General features: G+C 35.8%; 1 protein-coding gene across 4 annotated transcripts in view; it reads right to left on the reverse strand.

The window, feature by feature from the left end:
* LOC141454032 (uncharacterized) overlaps nt 1-26,982 on the reverse strand; it is a 403,048-nt gene that overhangs the window by 187,391 nt on the left and 188,675 nt on the right. For all 4 annotated transcript variants that reach the window (XM_074127802.1, XM_074127805.1, XM_074127803.1 and 1 more), the window contains one exon: nt 23,128-23,238. In XM_074127802.1, the coding sequence (XP_073983903.1) occupies nt 23,128-23,238 (111 nt within the window). The remainder of the gene's footprint in view (nt 1-23,127; nt 23,239-26,982) is intronic.

Genomic DNA, 26,982 nt, shown 5'->3' on the forward strand with positions numbered 1-26,982 from the left:
GTTATAACGAACTAAAATTATGCATATCTATTTTATATAAAGTACGTATTTTATGTAACGGTTTTAAATATTAATTTTAATACACGTTTTGGGAGGTCCTCTGACTGCGAAAAATGTTATTGGTGACGCAAAGAACAAAAATAATAATAATTGAAGATTTTAAAACATGTAGTTTAATGTAATGGCTGTGGGTGAATCAGGATAAATTTGTTTTATCATCAAATAAAAGCAATCATCTCATCAGTTTAATGTACTCCGTAAGCAAGACTTCTTGACCTATGATTACGTATGCATTCATTCTTATTACTATATGTTTTTTTGGGTCTAGTTTTCAAATGACTACACTTTATTACAAAAAGTATTATGATTTTTTAAGTAATAAAAATGACTGCATACGCGAGGTTCGAACTGGGGATCTCCCACTTACAACGCCATGCTTTTCAGCACTAGACCAACACCCTGGCAAGATATTCTTACCGTATCATGAGCAAGAAGTCTTGCATACTGGGTACATTAAAATGATGTGATGTTTGCTTTTATTTGATGATAAAACAAATGTATCCTGATTCACCCACAACCATTACATTGCACTACATTTTTTTAAAATCTTCAATTATTATTATTTTTGTTCTTTGCGTCACAAATAACATTTTTTGCAGTCCGAAGACCTTCCAAAACGTGTATTTCTGGTGGAAAATTAATATCGAATACCGTTCACGAATGGATAAAATTGTAACTTTGATCTTAAATATCTCAACTAATATTAGGGATATCGACACGGGGTTAACGTCATTTTTCACAGTTTTTTTTATGTAGTTTTCATAATCATTGTCAAAAACCAGTGGTCCTTATGAAACCCCAATCGGGTTTTTAACCGTAACTCCGCCAAAAATGAAGATACAGCATCGGGGGTGGAAAATTTGAAAACTAGACCAAAAAGAACATATAGTTTACTTCGTGGGTTTTTCCGGAATTCCGCTTTCCAAAAAAGTTATTAGTGATTGGTGCGTTTTAAATGGATCACACTGTATAACATTGTGGGGAGAACACCTAGATTATCAATGTAATTGAAGGAAACTGCATTAACATTTAATATTAACAAACTAGATTAATTATTACTTCTAAAATAACAATTAAAACTTCCATAAAGATTCAGTGTACAAAGCTAATCTTGTGGTTTTTAAAAAAGAAAAATGGCCACGCTAAGAGGGACGTCTTGGTGAAAATAAATGAAGCAAATAAATTATAGCATAATCAAAAATGGAATATACATTTTACAATTAAATAATTAAGACATCTTCCATGATGGTTAGATTGGATTTGGAACAGGGTAATCAGCATTGAAACAAAAACAAACTAAGGATCTAAAATTCTATTTGAATATAGAAAGAAACTTAATATCTAGAATTAACACGATTGCAATACCTACGTTTATTTAAGAAACTAAAAAAAAAAAAAAAATATGCTGTTATATACGCGAAGCAGGTGATCTTACAACTGGAAAACAACAAAAAGACTGGAAGGTAAAAGGAAATATAAATAAGCCCAAACAGGACGTAATACGAAAGAATAGGGAAACGTCAGTAACCGGTGGATAGAGAACAAGAGAAGTAATAAACTTCATTAAAACGGTAAATGATGGAGCGTTTAGCTTGCACGGTTTGTTGGACAGGTGGAACAAGAGACAATAATCCTATTCAGTTATTGTTGATCTTAATTTATAAAAATGAAAGAAAGTAAAGAGAACACTGTACTGCATTAAAATGCACAAAAGCATCAACAGTAATCTTTATTGTAGCAGGTGTGGTGGGTAGGCTTCGGACACTTGAGACGTTCCTAAAGGCTCTTTCAGACAGGCTTTTGCGTAAACAGTACATTAAAACTAAAGATATACAATCAGATCGGGCAATTCAAGAGACAATTTCTTTACATTTCTTGAAGGCAATCATTTCAAAAAGAAACCTTTATCTGATATTCAACAAAAATTATGGGGTTCAAATTTGAACATCACCTGGCCAGTAGTCCTGTTTATTATATGTAAATTATGGATTCGATTTCATTAAAACAAGAAAACCTTAGTTCATTGAACTACCAAAGGAAATAAAAGGGCAGACAGAATTACAGTTTTGAAATGAAAGACATAACTGATTTGTAAATAGCACACAGACTGCTGCAGTTACTTAAATGTAATTCCCCAAAACATCTTGAATACAGGTATTAATGAAATGTTCAACTGACGTAGATGTAGCTAGCCCCTAAATCAGGGACTTACTCGAATTTTTGGGCCCAGTACGCGTGGGACAGGAATGGAGGTCTTGGACGAATCAGGAGCTGTATGTAATTTTTAAAGAAATAGATGTGGTTAAATTCAAGAAATTGGCTAGACTTCAGTGTGCTGGGCGTGTGGTTAGAATGAGGAACGAGGACATCCCAAAAAAAGGTGACGGATGAGCACCTCCATGGAGTTAGGAGAGTTGGGAGGCCGAAGCTGCGCTGGACGGACGGTGTTGCTGGTGATGCGAGGACGATGTTGAATATCGCGGCAGCACAGAGCAGGACTGACTGGCGGAAACTGGTTCGAGGAGGCCAAGACTCAGCAATGAGTTGTAGCGCCATTGGATGATGATGATAATGAAATCAGGGCATTACCACCCTATTATTATTACTATTGGTAAGAAAGATACAGAAACTCTTCGCTATTCAAATCCATTTGGTCCACCAGCTGCCCCAAATAAAAACAATTACAGCAACAGCTTCTTGTAGCACACAGTCCGGTGATAGACATGTGATGATGGCCAGTAACGGGACAACACTTTCCGGAGGCAGCCATTACACTTGAAAGCTCTAGGCACCAACGATTTCAGATGCTGATGAAACTCAAAAAAATAACATCAAATTACCGAGTATAGAATGAAAATCCAGTTCCGCGCCTGAGTCACCTAAAATTCACAGCTATCCAAACAAATCAAACCGTAAATTTAAGAGGAAACATCCTAAACTCCTCCACGGTGAGCCTATCCCGAACAAAGATCAAAAACCTAGCCACCTCACACTCTAAACCACCCTCATGAGATATATGGAAAGTCTCACTAACTATTAAACCCCATTGTATAGTATAGTCTCCAAAAAAAAACCACATTTCCTAATTATGGGAACCAATCAGACGAGAGAAAATCCATAAAAGATGCTACAGAATCTCACAAACTATTCTGCACTTGTCCATGAACCAATCAATTTGGCCTGTGAACAGCTCTCAGAGCTTATCCATAAGATTTGATGCTTAAAAAAAAGGCTGAAATTGACATACGAAACGCTAACAGCTGGTTCTGACAGATCTGGAGGAGTAAGGCTTTCCATTTTAACGACCTGTCCACCTTCTCATTACTGGAATTCACCCTTTGTGAACTGAGACCCAGACTAGAAAGGACATCTTTAATAAAAGCTAGCTTTACCAGTCCTCCTATAACATTCTCACTTCATTTTCCTCGAGAACGATAGTTCTTAAGGTATTATGAACCTCTAAAAACGGAAATTACTTGAGGCAAAATTATCTACCATTATAGGGTGGAGATAAAGGAAAATCGATAAAACAGTTTTCGATAAAACTCAGACAAACTCAAAGATCGACTCAATATAAACCTGGCGCTACACCAATTCACTGATTTTGTTCACAGGCTTGTTACCCGTCCCTCTGGCAACGGGTTCAAATCTCCGATTTTCTGTACTTGAGTTACATGGCTATCTCTCTCTCGCTCACCGTGAAACAAAGAAAACCAAAAACCGAAACTAAAAAACACAAAATATTTTCGGTACAATCTTCAATTCAGAAATCAGCACAATCGCATATCTTCCCCTCTCTAGCAGTCAAAAAAGAAAGAATGGGGAATAAGATTTTTTTTAAAAAAAATAACCCAAATTACCTTGTTCAACATTCAAAGTCATGAAACGCTTTTAAAAAAAGAATTATAATAATTTATTAAAATAGGCCATTCACTAAACGAATAATATTTTAATTTTATTTACATAGACAACTAGGGATCATTGTTAAAACTGAGTTCAATGAACGTCTAGCTTTGAGATAAATACTAGTTGAATAAAATAACAGAGAGTAAAGTTAAGTGTACACATCAAACTAAGAACAAATAACTCGTACAAACAGGCCGACAGTATTGTGCGATGGAAATGATTTTAACAAATCAAGCCAAGCTATTAAGAGCTATTTCGCTGCGAAATGTTGGCTGTTAAGATCAATAATAATCACAGCCGGGTAGTCTAATCTCACCTAAACCATTTTACCCACGAGCATAACTGGCCATGTTTAAAGTTCTAACTGTTGGCAAGCCGAAACCCTCATTCCAAAGCTATCCCTCTCCGCCCCCCCCCACAAAACAAGGGCTGGGTTGTACCCAGTAAGATAATAATAGCCCATTGGTCTTCGGCAATACAGGGTGTGCTGATTAGCTGGGCTGGGCATGGATTCTTGGATAGATCCAAGGGACTTTACAAAGTTAAAGCACTTCTGTACATCCGGTTTCACTACGATAAAATCACTTGGCCAAACGACTACCTTCTAACTGGATAAATTCCTTACTCTTTCACGGAGTTAAGCAAGCACCTCACGGTAGTAATGTTGATTAATTAAAATCGATATTTTCATCCGTTTTGGGCGTGAAAGAGCGACCTGGTCATCATCTCCGACGTCTTCTCGGCCATCTTGGAAACGCTTGAACCACTCAAAAACTTGCGCACGTCATAAACATTCATCGCCATAAACTTCTTTTAATAAAAGATAAGTTTCAGTAGCGGTTTTACCAAGTTTTAATGTGAAATTTCACGACAATTCGTTGCTCTACTACATGAGTAGTATCATGATTTCGGCAAAAGCAACTATAAAGGTGCTAATGATCTTGGCAGTTGTGCCTAAAAAATAAAGCTAGAGTAAAATATAACAATTGGTGGGTTAAGGTTTAAAGTAGAAAATACGAGGTGTGGCTATTAAATAACGTGATTGATGCTGCTACAGAAGAACTATGCATGCGCCAAATCCTAAAGACCGACAGCTGTGCAGCGTAAAGCCTTCTCTTTCGATTGCAGCGTCTCAAGTGTTTGTAAAGAAATCTGTCTGGCCGGAACCGTCGTTTGGGTAAGAGGTGTTAGTTTCTTTTGCCGAAAACATGATACTACACATGTAGTAGAGCAACGAATTGTCGTGAAATTTCATGGGTTCTCCATCAAGACAACGCGCCGGCTCACACTGCATTGTCTGTCAAGATGTTTCTAGCCAAGTACAACATTCCAGTTTTTAGGCCATCCGCCTTATTCGCCTGACCTGGCCCCCAAGTGACTTTTATCTGTTCCCCAAAAGTCAAATCTGCATTAAAAGGAACACGATTTCAGTCCGTTGGGGCACGCGTCATGCAGGAATTCACAGAAAAAGACTTCCAGCACTGTTTTGGAACAATGGTAAATTCGCATGGAGCGTTGTAGGGATAGGGGAGGGATATTATTGACGGTGATAATAACTAAATATGTATAAATTTAAAATAAAATGTTTTACAGCAATAGTCTCGTTATTTAATAGCCACCCCTCGTATTTTGTATTTTTTTGTTAAGCCGAGCTTTCGACCTAGGGACTAGGTCATCTCCAGGGCTGAAGAACAGTGTGGAAATGAATTCATTTTAATATAATTATAGTAACCACACTGTAAAATATGTTCCACAGCCCTGGAGATGATACAAAATATGACTGAATACGTATTTAAATAATTTGGCTTTGTATTTTAAGCCTTAGCTAAACAAGTTTTGCAGACTACGAGTCAGTGCTATTCTATCTCGGTTCTCTTGCAGATCGCCATATTCATCAAGAATGTGTTTTACTGAAGTTTTATTCGACCGACGACGCCAAGGCCATTTATTTGTGTTCCCTCCAGTTAATAATTAGGAGTGCTTCAACCTGGTGTTGACTTATTCTCCATCTTGTGACGATTAGCTCCTTTCTTCTGGAGTTACTCGTACTTTAGGCATCACTGGTGGTTAATTTGATTTCATTATTATCCCCATTCCTTTTGCCATTTTTCTTTCATAATTCCAATATTATGAAATCATTTGCCCGAACTGAAGCGTCTAGCTTTCATGTGAAGATGGCTAGCTTTAAATTTTGTTGCATATTTCGTAGAAATTCTAAACAAGAAAATAGGAGACTGTCGTATTTTTTCTATATTTTAAAGAGTTAGAAGGAAAACGATGCATATTGATTTCAAATAAGGGCTAATGTTGCAATTACTTCAAACAATTTGGATTTTGTAATCGGAGAACTGTAGAGATGAAGTTGAACTTGCACTAAAGGGAGCCAGTATGTGAGTTTAAATTACAAAATGAATACGTAAACAGATAAACATCCAGTCGTACCACAGACAGAAACAAACTCATGCACATACAAACATAAGTACATACAATTATCATTTAGATATAAACAGAGTTAAAGCATCTTCATTTCATTAGAGCTTGGCGGGAGAGAGAGATTGTAGGGTGAAGAGAGACTAGAAGGGACGAGGTCTGACATCCATTTCCTGTTCCGTTTCAAACCTAACTAGGTACTTAGAAAATGTTTAATTAATGCATGAACCCTGGGAATTAATAAGTAGTCCTGACAGAAGTACCAACTCTAAAATGTATTAACCTGGAAAACGTTATAAACATTCCCACAATTCTATTGCTAGTTCTTTAAAAAAGATATTAACACTTAAAACGGATATTCTATTGTACAAAAGCACGAAATAGCATTTTTGTTAAAATAAAAAGGAAAACTAAGCATTAAAAGAGCAATAACGAAGCTGAGAATACGCAATAAGTACATTTAATGCACATGCGCTAACTCTGGGCTAGGTTTTACTGCACCAAGATTTACTTAATCCCACTCTTTAGATTCTAATGGAGCTCGGCTCTTAAATTTTCTACTCAGGTAATACGGTCTGCTAATGGTGCGGAAAGAAATTGCATTAACATCAAATAGAATATTAGCTTAAGCAAAAAAAAAAAAAAAAAACCCTAATGGGAGAACAGATTATACTTTGTTAATAATAAATAACGTTAATACAGGCAGTTATAGAATTATCTTTATAATATGTATAAATATAACATTTAATTAAAATGATATTATGTACATAAAAGAGGGGGTGACTTTCATATAATCTGCCACTACCAAGATGGGAGCAGGTAAGTGATTATATTTGAATCGCAAGAGCAAACAGTTTGGGATAATGGCGTCGTCGTTGGAAATCACCAAGATTTGAATCACCTAGTTCTCAGTCAGAGACGATAATTACATTCTCTTACATTGATCACTTAAACATGTGGCAGGAGGTTTCCACTTTTTTGGGTAATTAAACGCAACTCTCCCAAAATTACCAAATAATTATTTAACCTTCTTGTTTGTACCAATGTAAAATTAATTTTTAGCCATTTTGTGTATGCTTGAGAACATCTAAAGCTCTTTTCATTTTTTTTTAGAAAAATCACTCGGAAAACGACTTATTCCCCGATATTAAGAAAAATACTAGCTTTACTGCCTTGGCAATATTTTTAGTAGAAAGGGGATGAAAAAATACTTAAAAATGACCTATCGCGTGCTCTTCTTTCTCTTTGATAACAAGTTAAAAAATTGAAATATAATTAATAAATACCAGAATTTTGAAATGGTCTAGCACCTTTAATTTTGAAGATATCGAATTGCGGTTTCCGGTTTATTTCATAACTTTTTGTTATATGAAACTCATATATAACTGTGTATATGAAAATGGGGGTCAAGTGCGAACCCTCACTTTAGGTCGCGCGTCAGCCGCGTATACGGGCAGGAATCTAAAATCAAGTCACATATTCTGAAACTAGAGGTGACGGGCAACAAATTTTTCCTCTACCATTTTTCGCTCAGATCAACCGTTTAAGCATGAAATGCATTTGAGCCGTCTTAAAATGTACACCCTGTATAAGCGTAACTCTAAATTTATTTGTTACTTATTTTGTTGACAAGGAAACTGACTAGATCCAATTTAATTTCTACGTTTTTGGGACGATAGATATAACTTTAAAACTTGAAGATGGTAGGAAGGGTAGTACCAAGGTACTTATTGTCCGAAATTTAAGACCGTCCAAACCAGTATTTGGATAAATAATTACGTCAAGTATAGTTTAGTATTTGGCTAAAAATGTTTGATTGAAAGCTACAATAAGAATAATTGCTCTAACTAGATTCTTGAGAAGTCGTGAGATTAACTGAATTAGTTTTACCAAAGCGGCAAATTTTCAAAGCTGAGTAGTTAAATGGATATAAGTATATAGTAATTAATTTATTGCTATACCTGGGTTATCTGGAAAAGTTTCCGACCTAACAAATAATCGAGGCATTTTTCCTTAAAATTTATGTTTATTTTTCAACTAGTCTCCTTTCAAGTCAATACACATTTTCCAGCGATGCTCTAACGTTTTTAACCCTTCCAAATAATAGTAGACGTCTTTCTCTGCAAAATAGGCGTTTACTTAAGCGATCACCTCCTCGTTCGATGAAAATCTCTGTCCTTCAAGCCAAATTTTAAGGTTAGGAAACAGGAAAAAGTCACTGGAGGCCAGATCTGGAGAATCTGAACGGTGCAAGGTCAACCAATTCAATTGGGAATTTAGCCATAGGAACAGCTGAAGTGTGAGAGGTGCGTTGTCCTGGATGGGAAACCATTTTCTTCTTTTTCAAATGCGGTCGTTTTTTTGCAATTTAACTTATCAATTAATGATGCATAATACTCTCCCGTTATTGTTTTACATTTTTGAAGATAATCGATTGGCAGAATTCCGCGGTTATCCCAAGAAAAAACAATCGCCATCACCTTCTCGGCCGACCGAACTTCGCCTTTTTGTAGCAGGTTCACCCTTTGCAACCCTCTGCTTTGACTGTTCTTTCGTCTCTGGAATATATTGGTCGATCCAAGTTCCATCTAAAGTTATAAATCGACGCCAAAAATCAGACTCGTTCCGCTTAAACTGCTCCAAAAGTGCTTTGGAAATGTTCATTCGAATGCGTTTTTTATCCAAAGTCAGCAAACGCGGCACCCAACGCGTTCTACCGTTAATACACGACAAACGCGTTCTTTTGGTATGCCCATAGCCTCTGCTATCTCTCTAGCTTTAATTCGACGGTCGTCCAGTACCATTTGGTGAATTTTTTCAACGATATAGGTGATTCTTACAATTTTTGGCCTTTCTGAACGCTCGTCATCAGTCAAGCTGGTTCGACCACGTTTAAATTCAGCTACCCAAAATTTCACGGTCGTTAATGTTGGTACAGAGTCTCCTTATAAAGCGTCCAACTCATCTTTGATTTGCGTGGGCGTGTTGCCTTTCAAAAAACAAATATTTAATGACAGCTCGGTTCTCCATTTTCCCCATTTAAGTGAAAAACCTAACAACGACTCATTCAAATGATTGTCAAACAAAAACTGAGCGTGCAAAATGGCTGAAATTTCAATGAGTACTTTTCAAAACATGCGCCACACACATTCCCCCAACTTTGGATGAAAATCGCTGCCATCTTCGTGTTTAGGTCGGAAACTTTTCAGACAACCCACGTAAGAATACGTCTATTAACATGGAGTTGGTATTACAATTTTTAAATAACATCTTTTGCAAAATAATTATATTTGTAGTTACAAAATAATAAGGAACTTGAAAGAAAAATAAATTAAAACCTAGCTTTCCAAATTTTGCATTACATTACTCAAAAAAATAGAAGAAAACAAAACAAAACTACCAATTAATGGAAACAGACTTCTTAAACTTTACGTAATATTAATTATTAAAATTGAAAATGTTGTTAGTTTTCATTAAAGTTGTGCTAACAGTCTACAGATCTCTAATAGGTAAAAATTAACATTAGGTATTTATTTTTTTAATACTATCAAAAGTTAGAATATTAGCAAGATTGATGTGCTCTCTTAGATACAATGTATTATTTCAGAAACTTAGATCGAAAGCTGGAAAAAATATGGCATTCTAATAAGAGATGTTCCACAGAGTTTAATAATTAAATGGTTGCACAATTTACAGACTTTTTCCTTATAAAAGTAATATACGAGGGTCGTTTGAAAAGTCCGTGCAAAAATAAAAACTACTTAATTTTTTGGGGTAAACCTTTTTTATTTTTCAACATAGTCTCCTTTTAGGCTTATACACTTCGTCCAACGCTGCTCTAGTTTGTTGATCCCTTCCGAATAATAGGATTTGTCCAAGTCTGGTAAATAGCCATTCGTTTCTGCAATCACCTCCTCGTTAAAATCTTAATAAAATCTTTTTCCCGCCAGCCATTTCTTCATATTGAGGAACAAATAGTAGTCCGAGGGAGCCAAGTCTGGAGAATAGGGGGGCTGTGAAACGAGTTGGAACCCTATTTCCAATAATTTTGCGACCACAACTGCTGAGGTGTGCGTTGTCGTGATGGAAAAGGACTTTTTTGTGGGCCAATCGTGGGCGTTTTTCTTGCAGCTCGGTTTTCAAACGGTCCAATAACGATGAATAATATGCACCTATAATAGTTTTACCCTTTTCCAGATAGTCGATGAGGATTATTCCTTGCGAATCCCAAAAGACTGTCGCCATAATCTTTCCGGCCGAAGGAACGGTCTTCGCCTTTTTTGGCGCAGATTCCCCCTTGGTAACCCATTGTTTAGATTGTTCTTAGGTCTCAGGAGTGTAGTGATGTATCCATGTTTCATCCACAGTGACGAAACGACGCTTAAAGTCCTGCGGATTCTTCTGGAACAGCTGCAAACCGTCCTTGCAACACTTCACACGATTTCGTTTTTGGTCAAGCGTGAGCAATCGCGGCACCCATCTTGCGGATAGCTTTGTCATGTCCAAATGTTGATGCAAAATATTATGTACCCGTTCATTCGAGATGCCCACAGCACTAGCAATCTCACGCACCTTCACTCTTCTGTCATCCATCACCATATCATGGATTTTATCAATGATTTCTGGAGTAGTAACCTCAACAGGGCGTCCAGAACGTTCAGCGTCACTTGTGCCCATATGGCCACTCCGAAAATTTTGAAACCACTTATAAACGGTTCTAATCGAAGGTGCAGAGTCACCATAATGTTTATCAAGCTTCTCTTTAGTCTCCTGAGGCGTTTTGCCTTTCATAAAGTAGTGTTTAATCAACACACAAAATTCTTTTTCGTCCATTTTTTGAAAATCACTCGACTTCCTCGATTCAAACGAATGCCAAACACAAAGAAATAGACCGATCTGGCTGAAACTTGGTGTGTGTTCTTCCAAGAGATGCTACTAACTAAACATAACCTCGATACGCGCCAGTAGTGCTATCTCTCTGACTTTGCACGGACTTTTCAAACGACCCTCGTACTTCGCCATTTAAATGGAAATATATCCAATTTAAATAATAAATACTGCATTAATTATTCAATCTGTATCGCGAAAAATAATTCATGATTTTTACTCAGCAATTTAAGACGATTATTATAAATAATAATTCGAGAATTTTCAAGAAAAATCGCTAAACTAAGAAACTTACTGCAAATACTACCAGTAGAAACATACTTATTTTTGTTAAAGTCAATTTATATCGTGAATTTTTATTTTGTTGGCATTCCTGGTTAACATATTCTTTCTACTGGATAACGGCAAGAGAGATTTATAGGCAAGTTCTACTACAGTATTCCTTGATATCTCTATTATACTGATTCATTCCTTAAGGGCGGTCGAAATAAGAAGGAAACAAACAAAAAAAAAAGAGATAAAGAAGAGCTGAATAAAGATGTGCAATCCAAGAGGACCGCCAAGAAATCCCTCCCAGAAGCGGATAACCAAAAAAAAGAAGGAATTTTTCAGAATGGTAAAAGCAAGTCCAGGAGGGGATTAATGAAGACAGCAAGAGGAAAGTTGAAGGATAGTTCTGAAGACAGGTGTATTTGTAACGCGTAGAAAGGTTGGAAATAAAGGATCTCTTTTTTTTTTCCTTCGGCACAGACAATGTAGGAACGGGGTAAAAAAAAAAACAAGAGAGCTCAGGTAAAAAGAACAAGAAAAAAAGATGAAAAGCAGTCTGGAGACTATAGGAGGCTGTGTCTTCCTTCTTGGGTGGATGGATATTCTGTTTTTTGTTGGGTTTTAAGACAAGCTGCAGTTGAGTTGCTAACCATGGCGGGGCGGCTGTCTAATCACCATGTCTACCAGCAACTGCTCTTTAATAATAACAATAACAACAAACCCTAAACAATGAGTACAACTTCCAACTCAGGATATCTTCCATAACACCCTAAACAGTGCACCAATTATTTATTAACCTCCTAAATCTTTTAAAAAGGAGAAGGCTTTCTATTTATTTTTTAAACAAAAATTAAAGTCACAAAAACAAACACATCAAAAAAGAAGTACCCTAATAAATAAAACAATACAATCATGGAGAAAGTAAATAAATAGATGAACTCCAACTTTTTGGAAGATTTCCAAAGCAATTTCCTAAACTGACTATAGAATAAGGATTATAAATTATTAGAAATAATTTTGGAATATTTTCAAGCAATAAAATGGTGGGATAATTAAAGAACTCCTGGACCCGGGGAAAAAAATATATTTCAGCAGTAAAATGAGGCTGAAATATCAAATTTTGATGCTGATTGCCAGAGAGAACCAAAAAATTAACTCTCTATTTAAAACATCTACAACTTTAAGTAAAAAAACAAGAACTAAAAATCCGTGGTTTTCGTACAGGAAAGTATGTTAGGGTAAAGAATTTACCACACGTTGGAGAGCAGTCGAAGTAAGCTATGATGTCATAGTGGGCGGCGAGCCAAAGCGGAAGCATGCTGAACATTTTTTTGCTTTACTTGATTAACATAGCTCACTAATTAAGCACATATAGCTTAAAAAAAAGCTATTAAAAATTAAAATTCTTTCGCTAAATTTAGCACAAGAATTTGGCTCATTATATAGCAATTGCAACAAAAATTTACTCTCCCATAAGCTTCTTTCTAGATCAGCGCTTCCCAACCTTTTTGTGGCTCGCGTACCACTTGGTAGTACATCATGCTAAATTGTACCACTTCGTAAAAATGATTGTATTTTGTGAAAATTTTTACTCCGAGTGTGTTAATTTATTATTATTATTATTATCTTTATTGGTATAGAGATACAATGTATCTGTTACAAAGGAGTTCAAGTTCATGTTCACTTTATAAACTTTGTAAAGTGTTGGATCTTAGTTTTTTAAATGATTAAAAATTGCGAACATATTTTTCTTTTCAAAATTATTTATTAACTTACAAAGTTCTTCCTTAGGATTATTATATTTGTGCCCAAATCTTCTAAATTAATTTCTTTTAAGCATTCCACTTACCTGTAAGTACCAATTAAATTTAATGTTGCTTGGATAGAGCTTACTCATAACAATCAGTCTCTTTAAGCAGATTTTTACATAGTTATCATTTGAGTTCTGTCACATGAAATTCTATTAAATTTTCTTTATCTTTTATCGATAATGATGTAGCTTTTCCTAAATTTTCTTTATAGAAGGGTTTAAAATCCAATTATCATTTGTGTTTTGGAAAATACTCCTTAAAAGACAATTTTAATCCTGTTAAACGTGCATTATATTTTCTTGTATACCTTGAGACAGACTAACCTTATTACCTACAGACTAACTGTACATATTAACAACTTTACTGTATTAATTAAAATAATTTTTAGGAATTATAGAAAAAAACGCGTCTATGATATTTTTATGATTCAATTTTTTTTTAAATTTTTTATGTCCGCCATTATTTATTACTTTTCGCGTACCACAGGTTGGGAAACGATGTTCTAGATCATACTTTGTTTAAGCATTCAAGCTATACCACTAAAGGACTATACAATCGATAATCGTATCTAATCCAGAATGATATGATGGATTGGATCCATTTAATGGATTTTTATCAAAGACTATTTTTTAAAAAATAAATCTTAATTCTGTCCACAATAAACGATGTTTTTCGTGGTTCTTGCCACGCGCAATATTTTATTATACGTCAAAGTGTAATTAAACATTTTCTTACATACTTCAACTCTGCAAATGACATAATTCAAAAGGCTGACAGATAATTTTTTATTATTACTAAGTTATTCAGTACATAAATGGCAAAGATGATCGAACGAAAGCTGAAGAAGTAAAGTAGGAATTGTAGAGAGCACAAAAAAAGTTAATATTTCCATTTTATAATTGCCGACTGTCAGTTCTTGTGTAGGCCGAAGATGGAAACACCAAGTTGAACATCAGACTGACTCTAAATGTCGCAGTAAAGAAGAAGAGGATAAGGAATTGTCACTCCACATCCCACAGACCTTTGGAAGAAGCAAAAAAAGGCAAAAAGCTAACCATAATTCTTGTTAATTCCTGGGGAAGAACCAGGTTAACCAACATCTACCACCAACATAAAGTAAAAACAAACATTTGAGGTAATTCTTCTAAAATAAGAGTGGTCACAAAAAAATGTCCAATCATTGTGCTATCCTTGGCAACAGGACGAAAATAAAAGCCTGGATGATGGTCCCTCCCTAGTCAGTGATCTTTCTTTAAACAGCAAGTATTTAATTGCAATTTTGTAATCAAATACCGTTCAGAGACGGCTTTTATTAACCGCGTTTCCCTTCTTCATGACGTAGTGCATTATTTTGAAGGTAGATGGCCGATAAATATCTACTGATTCTCATTCACATTGAAGCCAACATACAATTTGCTAATTGCCGAACTTTAACCTCAATCTTCAAACAACTGTTTTTTTTTTGTTTTTTTTAATTTACTTTGTGATTTACAATCTGTATAAATATATGCAATAAGTAAATAGGTAAACAAGATGAACTGGTGCGGGAAGAGCAGGAGGAGAGAAGCTACCCAACGATACACTCTCTACAGGAGAGAGGAGAATGTGAGGAGGAGAATATGAGTAGGAGAGAGGAAAGATTTAGTTCTTCAGACTGTAAGGAAGTCGCGGGGCCACTGGCGATTCAGTCGGCGAGGAGTATTGTTAGGAGGCGAGAGACTGTACAAGAGGATTAGAGCTAGTCGATAGTAAATAAAAATTGTATTTGTTTAAAAGAAAAAGAATTAGGATTGCCTGCAGAAAATGCAGTTTATACCAAATTGCCGGTGTTCGTTTCAAAAAACAAAATTCTTAAAATAGAAAAAGATTTCAGACACATATTGAATTTTCATAATACCACCAAAATCTGGTCGGAATTGGAGCCACTCCTGCGAAAGAATGGTCATACCCATGGATAATTGTATGATCACTGATCAGCACACTTTTATTTGCAAATAGACAAGAGAGTAAAAATGGTTCAGTAATAGGCAGAATGAACGATTCACATGGTTAAGAAACTGTTAGCAGACTTGGAGAAAGGTGGTTTTAAAGGTAAATCAGGTCCTGACAGAGTATCTTGTTGTGGGTTAAGAAAGAAAATGTAGTATCTAAAGGATCGTGTAAAGAAAATGGAAACTAAGGAGTGCACATAGGCTAAACAGTTTGCAAAGCCAGAGGAACCATTAATACGTTCAATGGATCCGCTATGGATCAGCGCAATTAGAAAAACAACTATATTTCGGAAAGTGTGTAGATTTATGTTGTGGAGGGACGAGTAAACGCTTCTTAAAAGACTAAAAAACATATTAAGTAGAATGGTGATGAATGACCTGCGATGGAGTTGTACCAAATCCAAATGGTAAATGGATCGACGGCATTTCAAAAGTGGTTGAACAAAAGTGAAGGAAAGGGCGGTCATGTGAGATGTTCGAATTATGAATAGTTGGCCAAAGAAAGCCTTACTGGGGACACCTTCAGGAAAAAAGAGCGAGAAGTCTAGAGCGTTTTAGTAGACTGGTGATGTGCAGATAATAAGAATACGTCGAGGAGAAGTAAGAAGAAACTAATCCGGGAGCTTTGGCATGATTTGGATTATCAAAAGCCACTAACAAGTGAATACTACAAATAAACACGAGGAAAAAATGGAATCCTTAAAAAGAGAGGAAGTTATCACATAGATTTGACTTAAGAAAGCTCAACTTGCTTTCTAAAAACAATTCGTCTTCCACGATTGCCAATGAATATCTTACGAATTTAATACCTTAAGGCGACAGAAAAGTGAAAAAGCTTCTACTTACCAACCAAAGAGCATGATGGCATAAATTGTAACTTATTCCAAGTTAAAATCCTTGTAAATATGACTGAGTAGAAGTTAGAATAAAGGAGAGTAATTGTCAAGGCGCGGAAACAGTGCAAAGTATGGGATGGTAAAGTACGAGTATTCCACTACCGCCAAGTTCACCAAAACTTAAACAGAATATGAAACCAACTTTTTGTTGTTAAATTTTATACTAACAGAAAACTGTAGCAGGGGCGAAAGTACATGAATAATTTCCATTTTGTTTCAGCAAGTTGAGATAGTGGAGCTTGGCTGATGGAATGAACAAGTGCATGAGGAGTGGTGAAATAGCAGTTCGAGGAGAAATACATTCCGGCTGGATGGGGAACTTTTTGATTTAACGCTGATGTGTACACGGACATCATCACAGGATGATGTTGAGGGGTGCCCAGGGTTTAGTTTGAATCTCTTCTCTCGTTTATTTTAGCATGCTAATATCAGCAGTGTTTGAGCACGTTTATACCGGAAGGGTAAGCCCTTCAGTAAAAAACAAAAAAAAAAATAAAGGGTTTTTATCAGGATTTCATTGGATAACTGATAAAAGTCATATCAGAATTCCTCCCTAACGAAGGTATTTTCAAACTAACTAGCAACAAACAATGCTGGCATGCATGTGCCTTTATAATTGATAAATAAATACAGCCGGAGAACGGCGCCACGGTAGCCGAGCGAGTTAAGAGGCGAGACCTGAAAAGCTAATGTGCACTGAGGTACTGGGTTCGATTCCCGGTCTTGGCCTTGGATTTTATTTAATGGTTAAATGAGAAATAGTAAAGTATGTTTGCTATTCGCCTCCGTCCACGACACCTAGTAAATGGTAGTTGGACGTTAAGCCCCGCCTGAAAAAATAGGCGATTACTTTAATTTACTTTTTACAGCCAGAAACTTGAACCAGCGCACGCATTCATTCGCAAAGTTTTTGTCTCTTGGCATTGTTTTATACGATACAACCTCATTAAAGGCTTTGGGCATAGAGAAAGCGGTCTGTCGCGGCGGGCAGCGATCCAGCGGCCTGCGGTATGGGAACGTCACACAGGTCGCGATTCTTTTGTTAGAGCGGTCCAGTTTGGTAGCTTTCTTTTTGAGAAGTAGTAGTGCGTTTTCTTGTCATGTGTTTTATTTTTTTATATATTGAGTATGAGCTCGGACGAAGAACAACTCCTTCTGCTATTAGCTTTGCAAAGCAAAAAGAAGAAAAGACGAAGTTGGGCGCATGAAATCAATAAGAAGAGAGAACAATTAGGGGAATACCACCGCCTTATGTATCGAACTGGAGTCACATGAAGATAGGTTCTTCTAGTATTTTCGTATGTCGCGAGAATGTTACGAAGAATTGCATGATTTGATAAAATGCGACGATCATATGATCATTTGTTATAATGAAATAAAAAATGAATAATAAAGTTTCTTAACATTGGAGTCTTTATTTCGTACTTACTAGGTGGCAAGGCGGTCAAGTTGATATCTGTAATTTTGTGGCAAGGCTTGGGCCCACAGAAAGCGGTCTGTCGCGGCGGGCTACGATCTCCGACCGAGGCGGTCAGGCGGTCCAGTTGTATTACACCATGATGCATCATCATCTCTGTCAAACAGAACGCGGTCTACCGCCGCGGGCTAGTCTTTGTCGCGACGACAAGCGATCTGGAAGTACAAAATTATAGATTTCAACGTGACCTCCTTGCCACCTACTAATACGAAATAAAGATTCCAATGTTAAGAAACTTTATTACTCATTTTTTATTTCATTCTCGCGACATACGAAAATACTAGAAGAACCTATCTTCATGTGACTCCAGTTCAATACATAAGCGGTGGTATTCCCCCAATTGATTCTTGATTTTATGCGCCCAACTTCGTCTTTTCTTCTTCTTGCTTTGCAAAGCTAATAGCAGAAGGAGTTGTTTTTCGCCCGAGCTCATACTCAATATATAAAAATTAAAGCAAAGAATAAGAAAACGCACTATTATCTTTCAACAAGAAAGCTACCAAACTGGATCGCTCTAACAAAAGAATCGCGTCATGTGTGACGTTCCCATATCGCAGACCGCCGCGACTACTGCTGCATCGCTGCCCGCTGCGACAGACCGCTTTCTGTGTGCCCAAGGCCTTAAGATTTACTTGATCGTGTAATTTCATTGATTTTAGGTTTCCCCAATGTATTTATATCAAATAAATGATAAAATAATCCAAAAGTCCAAATCAATGTCTAAGGTTATTGGCCCCCGCACCTTTTTTCCCGGTGCTTTGCCGGCCTCTGAATAGTATTTTCTCTTTACAGACCCTACTGTCCATCAACGGACCTTGAACCGAAAGTATCTTCTAGAAAGTGAAAATCTAAGGTCCAGCAACTGGATTCGAGTCCAGTATTTCTGCTTTGGAATCCAGTATAAGCTCAAAACTGAGCTGATTCCTTCCCTAATTTTCTATTCTATTCTAAGTATCCCAAAACAGAACCAGAAGAGTTAGTAGTGTTGTCTGTAAAGAGAGAACGTTGCATACTAGACTTCTGCAGTGCACTCCGGATACTCCAATGTCCTCAAGGATTTTAACGTGCCTTAAATTATAATTAAAAAAATAATAACAATACGCCTCCCTTCTGAGAAATCCTCCACTTGGATTCACTTAAGAATAACAAAATTTTGTACATACTTCGTATTTTTATTTTTTAATAACGCCATCCTTGAAAAGGAACAAAAATACATATCAAAAGGATTATGTTATAAGCAAGGAAATTGTTAGAAAGGAAAAATTCTAGAAAACAGATCACTATAAGCCAGCAAGAAAATGGAAAGCTTCCTAGAAAGCACAAACAGAATGGAAGAGTGTGAATATGGTATTTGGAATGGATAATCCACCAGTATGCAGAAGGAGCACAAGAAACAGGCGCCCGGTGTAACTCAGTAAACGTACGATGGAACAGCGCACGCGGAAATGTCAATATACTTATGTACCCCTTTTATATTATACATGTATATAATAAATATATATTTAGCTATACAAACATAGCATTTACAAACATAATAAGAAAACCAATAGAATGATGTTTGTAAGAGGTAAATGGATGTTATGAAAAGTTGTTGATATCCGATTAGAAACAGGTCGAAACACACCTGCCGCCCCACACGTGGATATTATATATACTTATATCAAAACGATAAATCCCAGGGCATAGAAAATGTGTCCACATATAATGAGCAGCCAACATAATATAAACAAGCTTATAAATTCTATGTTTATCTTTTTCAGACATTTTTACAATCCTATTTTTTTAATCCTAAAATAAGAATTTCTTTTTATATTGAAATATTTATTCCATTTATCCATTTAGGAATGATCAAATAATACAAAGATAGAAAAGAGAAATGGATTATAAAATGGTCTTCGTCATTTATCTTTATATATTCTTTAAGATTTTTCAACAATAATCGAGTCAGTCGTTTATTTTTACCTCATTTATTTATTTTTTTTTGCACTAAAAGTTGACTCTGTTTTATTAATCAAGTCAGCACAGCACTTCTTCCAGCAATATACAAAAATTCTTTCTGTTGCCATCAACAGAAGAATTATATTAAAGGCCGAAACTGTCCTACGTTATATTATGGCTTCATAAACGATTCGTTTTTTAAACAAATCTATAACAGTAAACGCCGAAAAGCTGATCTAAGAACTCTAGGAAGCTAATGAAGTTGATTAGTGTTTAACCTGGAACAATATAGGACGTCAAGAACAAGTACGAGATGCATTGACCGTGAGCAGCTTAATCGGAAATCTCTTTATTAATTTCAAAATCATTGTCTAGAAAAAACTATCAGAGCTATTAGAACCCAACGCAGCTCGTAACTAGTGTTGTTCAGTTGAGGTTCGAGCTGAAGGCTAAACCGAGTCGAGCTTCGACGCGAGCCTTTACCTTCAGAGCTCGAGCCCTAGAAGTTGGAGCCATGAAGCTCAAGTTGGAGGCTCACAAACCTGGAGTTGAAGGCTCACAAAGTGTGAGCCTTTTTAAATTCTAAAGGAATGACGAGTAATCAATGAGCAACGAACATTTTAGAAATTATTGTATTCATTTAGGTATACAAAAAAATATGTTTGAAAAATTCATTAGCTGCTATAACTTGATTTTATTTTAAGAAATGAATTTATTAATAGTACAAATAAAATGCTTCATCCTATTGAGCCGAGCCTTGGAGGCTCCCCGAGCTCTCTGTGATGCTTCAGCTCGAGCTCTGACTCTAACCACCCGCTGAGCCCTGAGAGCCTTATAGCCTTATAGCTCAGCTCTCGAACAATACTACACGTAACACACCAAACAATGTGCTTATTATCGTGAGGAGCCGAACAGCATTGAAAGAAGCATTCGAAGAATTCGAGGTAGCCGAAAAAAAAGTGAGGCCTGGAGGTAAATGAAGGTAAAAAATAAAATAAGATAAATTTAAGATCATCTCGATGCATCAGAATTTAAAAGAAGACCAACTTCAAAAAGTATGAATTCACAAAACGATTACATCTTCTTTAAATAAGAATGGACGTTGCTTAGTGGTTAGAGGAGGTCCCAGATTTGAATATTAGGAGCTTGTTACAGCCAGTGTTGTCTGTAACAGAGAAAACACTGTCCGATTACCACAGTACACTGGAAATAGTTCCGAAAAAAAAGAAGCTCTGCGTACGACAAGTTAACGTAATAAGAGCCTTTATCGTCGGAAAACAGCGGATAGCAGCAGGAAACGATGCACCCTGTAAGCATTTCAAGAAATTCTGGCTTTAAGAAACTTAACATATGCAAGAAGGTAGTTAGGCCATTTGTCTTGTAGGTTAGCGTAATTTGGGCGATGTCCAGAGCAAATGGGGGGGGGGGAATGCTTGAGGATCTTGGATTGCAGTGTTGAGAACAGCAAGAAGAGAATTTGGTACAGGGTCTCATTGGTAAAGAAAAGAGGATATTACGAATGGCAAGAAAACAAAACTGCAGATATCTGAAACTATAAACAAAAAATCGCTTTTGCAGTTAAAGGAATTTTACCAAGAAGCTTCTTAAACAAGCATTTGGGATTTAAAAAAATAATAAATCAATATTCAGAAATTGTTCTGATCGCAACCCTTCGTCCGTTGTAGTCAGAAAGAGTAATGGAAATATGAAGGGCAGACCTTTCTGCAGGAGAAACGTAATCAAGGAAGGGACTTGAAAAAGACATATCCATTGAAGTAGACGACAGAATGGGAATCAAAGATATTTTCTCTTAAAAGGAGTTTACCTCTATGAAACGGAGAGAGAGATAAATTCCATTCAAATGCAATGGGAGGCCAATCGTAGAAGATAAAAGCAACCTGAACAAAAGGATAGAGAGCCCTTTTGCTTCTCCTTCACTTGAATACCAGAATAACCTCTGCTCCTACTTAAATACAAGACTGAAGAGTCACCAAACATTTTATAAATATAGAAAGGTTTTCTTCTTGACATGTCTCTGAAGGGTCAGTTTTAGTGTATCAAGGGAAAAGGAAAGAAATATAGCTAGAAACAGGAGTATGGGGAAGTAAATTAAATGGAAAAATTCCACCACTCCACCTACCAAGAAACAATGCTATGAACATCAATCGTCGAAGGAGTACTAAAAGAAGCCGATATAGAAGCTTTCAGGGGGATTGTCTATGGACAAGGGAAATCCGTACGGCCCACTACAATTCTACCAATAAATGTTGAATCACAAATCACAACTGGAGGCTTGGTAAACAAACTGTTGGAAAAGTTAGTAGTGGTACACTTGTAACTAGGACTCTGGCTAAACTTTCAGATTTATGTCTCTGTATAACAGATAGCTGAAGGCAACATAAAACACAGTATCCCATAAACTGATGATCGTGAAGAATTGAAAAGATTAAGAATTATTAATTGTAACTAGAGAAAATCTAGCCTGAGACTCGCACAACTTCTCTTCAAGATTCTAACTTACAAATATTCTTCTGAACTCAGTTTTTAAGAACTACAATCCTTGCCAGCAAAGTAACAGTTATGGTGGTCCAATCGTCCATTGGTGCAAATATATATACAAGCATATACAGGGTGATCCAATTAAAAACGCACCAATCGCAAATAACTTTTTAGGAAAGCGGAATTTCGAAAAAACCCACTAAGTAAACTATATGTTGTTTTTTTGGTCTAGTTTCCAAATTTTCCACCCCCGTTGCTGTATGTTCATTTCTGACGGAGTTACGGCCAAAAACCTGGTTGGGGTATCATAAGGACCACTGGTTTTGACAATGATTATGAAAACTACATAAAAAATTGTGAAAAATGACGTTAACCCTGTTTCGATATCCCTAATATTTCTCGAGATATTTAAGATCAAATTTACAATTCTATCTATTCATGATCGGTTTTCAATATTAATTTTCCACCAGAAATACACGTTTTGGGAGGTCAAAATGTTATTTGTGACGCAAAGATCAAAAATAATAATAATTTAAGATTTAAAAAAATGTAATGTAATGGTTATGGGTGAGTCAGAATAAATTTGTTTTATCATCAAGTAAAAGCAACCATAACATCACTTTAATGTACCCTGTATGCGAGACTTTAGTCTGCGATGTGGATTTGAAGGAAGTGTTGTAGTTGACATATTTTGGATCAAAGTGTTGTAATGACTGTGAAGATTTGAGTGGAGTTTTGTGTATCGAGATTGAGCTATTTCAGAAACGAGAGGAATATTCAAAACAGTGTATAGTATGATTGGAGACTAGAAGGGAGCGTTAACTATTGTTCTAAGGATTTTAGAAGGCAAGATTTGAAGTCGATTGATGTTCGATTTTTTTTTAAAATCGATAAAATTGTTTCCCCAATAAAATGATTCCACTTTTAATGATAAATTTAAAAAATAAAAATAAAGTACTTACGTCTTCGATTAAAGCCTGAAACCTGGCCGTATTTCGACGCTCTCTTAACGTGGACTTCTTCTCTTCCTCAAGCTGTGCTTCCAGTTCAGCAATTCTAGCTTCAAGTTTTTCCTAGACAAAAAAAAAATGGTGAAACGTTAGCAGCGATTTAACGTTTAATAAATAATGAAATATAACATGACAGGTTAAAAACCTGTCAAGAGATATTTTCCTCAGATCAAATGGATATATTGAATGAAACTAGAAACAGAGAATTTGAACGATTACAATACTTTCCTCGTCTAGTGCTAGAAACTAAGAATCAACTACCATTTTTTCTTTATAGGTTTGTAAAAATGGTGAAGTTCAAACACGTGCTAGCTTGTATTAAATCACCGTCCAAAGCAGTGGATATAAAGAGGTCTAGCGCTTCATCACATTATTAAGGCTTCAAATAAAAAATAAAAAAAAAATTGGGGATAAAAAGCCTAACCCTGCAGCTGTCAAGACTAGAATAAATATTCAACATGCTCAATTAACCTAGTTTGGTGTAGAGGTCTCTTAGAACTCGCGTTTGAGATAATGGAGCGGCCGTCTCTAACAGATTTTAACTGTTATTAAGTGCATTACATCTATAGTAAGTTAACTCTAACTGCTTTAAGCATTTAAAATAAAGAAATACAGGGTGATCAGCAATCAGGAAAGCGGAATTTCGAAAAAACCCACGAAGTAAACAATATGTTTTTTATTGTCTAGTTTAACAAATTTTTGTACCCCCGATGTGTATCTTCATTTCTGGCGGAGTTACGTCTAAAAACCTGATTGAGATATCATAAGACCATTGGTTTTGACAATGATTATGAAAACTACATAAAGAGTGTGAAAAATGACGTTGACCCAGTTTCGATATCCCTAATATTAGTCGAGATATTTAAGATCAAAGTTACAAGTTTATCTATTCGTGAACGGTTTTCAATATTAATTTTCCACCAGAAATACAAGTTTTGGGAGGTCCTCTGACTGCAAAAAAAGTTTTTGGTGACGCAAAGTAAAAAAATAATAATAATTCAAGATTTTAAAACATGTAGTGTAATGTAATGGTTGTGGGTGAATCAGGATAAATTTGTTTTATCATCAAATAAAAGCAATCATCACATCATTTTAATGTACCCCGTGTGCAAGACTTCTTGACCTATTATTGCGGTAAGATTATCTAGCTAGGGATGGGCGGGTGTTGTGTCTAGTGGTCAAGAGCGTGGCTTTGTAAGTGGGATATCCCCAGTTCGAATCCATCGTATGACTACATTTTATTAAAAAAAGTATTATGATTTTTTAAGTGATAAGTAAGACTGCATACGCGGTATTCGAACTGGGGATCTCCCACTTACAAAACCACGCTCTTGACCACTAGACCAACACTTTTCTAAGATATTCTTACCGGAATCATAGGTCAAGAAGTCTCGCCTACTGGGTACATTAAAATGAAGTGATGATTGCTTTTATTTGATGATAAAACAAGTTTATCCTGATTCACCCACAACCATTACATTACACTACATTTTTTAAAATCTTCTATTATTATTATTTTTGTTCTTTGCCTCACAAATAATATTTTTTGCAGTCAGAGGACCACCCAAAACGTGTATTTCTGGTGGAAAATTAATATCGAAAACCGATCAATCAAACTTGTAACTTTGATTATAAATATCTCGACTAATATTAGGGATATCGAAACGGGATTAACATCATTTTTCACAGTTTTTTTATATAGTTTTCATAATCATTGTCAAAATCAGTGGTCCCTATGAAACCCCAATCGGGTTTGTTGACCGTAACTCCGTCAATGATGAAGATACAGCATCGGGGGTGGAAAATTTGTAAACTAAATAAAAAAACATATAGTTTACTTCGAGGGTTTTTTCGGAATTCCGCTTTCCTAAAAAGTTATTAGCGATTGGTGCGTTTTAAATGGATCACCCTGTATAATTTTAACAATTACAGTGAATATTTGTATTGCAAACAGTAGATGCACAGGAGTGGGTTGAGACAGAGGAGAGGATACAAAATGGCCCATAAAAAAAGAATTCTATAATTACAAAAAATTCTTAACCAACCCCCCGAACTTTTTCTTATGTTTTTATTGATAAATAAAAAAAGTTTCAACTTTCAGAAGAAAGGCAATAATTTGAGAGATCAAGAGCCGGGGGATTGTTAACACTTTACGACCTGCTTTAGTTGGGAGAAACTTTGGGAGTCGAGTTCAGACAGTAAAACTTTTATGTACACACATTCGCTAGGAACAGGCTGAATCACTAAACAAACTTCTCGGCTAAATCTGACATGTCCTGGTTAAGAGGCAATTGCAAATTAAATCTTTAATCTAAGGATGTAGTGGCCACCCAATTTAAACTCCTCAGAAAGTTGCTCACTTGAAAGTTAAACATAAATTAAAACTGCTAAGTTAATTATTAATTAAAATGAGTAATTTAAATTTCATTAAATGATGAGCTGAAGTCATTTATTAACTGTGCTCTAAGTAATTAAGAAAACAAATATTTGCACCACCAAAAAAATTTACGATAAAATTATTTTACTGTGAAAATTGAATTAAAACTGAATAATCTAAGTTACATTTATTTTAAAATAAATTTCCAAAGTAACTTTTAGCAGTTAAAAATGATACCACGGTATGTGTAAGACAATCTTGCCGATAATTAAGCCGTTCACTGCACAACTCGATTAGCTCCATAAAACACCAATAAAAGTGGAGAAATGCTATGAAATAATGTACATTGTTTCTTTAAAATTCCTGTTTACAGTATAAATTGCAAATAAATCTACCGTTATCATTCCAGCGCCTGCTACATGAATTTGAGTTGAATTATTGCAACGATTAGAGCCCTGAATTAATAGAAATGGCTTTTGAAATAAATTATTTATTATTCAATAGCCTCAAAAAAAAATTTGCCGTTTATCCTTTATTATTTGGGAAATTTATTACAAATACAAAAAAGCTATGGCTGAACCAAGAGATTTGAGACTTAAATTTAAGATATTTCAAAAAGTGGAGTTAATCGATTTGTGCAGTCACAATTAATTGGTACTGCTGATGTAGAAGGGGCATTTTTAGAAAAATATTAATTATTATCTCGTAAAAATTGATCATGGGCCAGTTTCGGAATAAGTTTCGTAAGCTGTTCTCTGAAACTGAGTTTTATAAAATTTAATATCGCTAACTTATAACGTGAGTTCCATGGTAACCAAAATAAGTACGAGTTACGAGGGTCGTTTGAAAAGTCCGTGCAAAGTCAGAGAGATAGCACTACTGGCGCGTATCGAGGTTATGTTTAGTTAGTAGCATCTCTTGGAAGAACACACACCAAGTTTCAGCCAGATCGGTCTATTTCTTTGTGTTTGGCATTCGTTTGAATCGAGGAAGTCGAGTGATTTTCAAAAAATGGACGAAAAAGAATTTCGTGTGTTGATTAAACACTACTTTATGAAAGGCAAAACGCCTCAGGAGACTAAAGAGAAGCTTGATAAACATTATGGTGACTCTGCACCTTCGATTAGAACAGTTTATAAGTGGTTTCAAAATTTTCGGAGTGGCCATATGGGCACAAGTGACGCTGAACGTTCTGGACGCCCTGTTGAGGTTACTACTCATAACCATATTTCACGGCTAACTAGAAACGAAGAAATAAATGCAGATCGCGACCAAACAATATCAAATAAAAACAATAATGTTCATTACCTTCCAACAATACCAACCCATGATAAATGCGAACCTATATCTGACGTTGATTTACATTTATGATTAATGAATGAAAACTTAATAATTAAGAAACGTAGCAACAAAATGATATTGCTTTAATT

Source organism: Rhodnius prolixus, unplaced genomic scaffold (assembly GCF_049639745.1).
Source record: "Rhodnius prolixus isolate KJV_2025 unplaced genomic scaffold, Rpr scaffold_9, whole genome shotgun sequence".
NCBI classification, from domain to species: Eukaryota; Metazoa; Arthropoda; class Insecta; order Hemiptera; family Reduviidae; genus Rhodnius; species Rhodnius prolixus.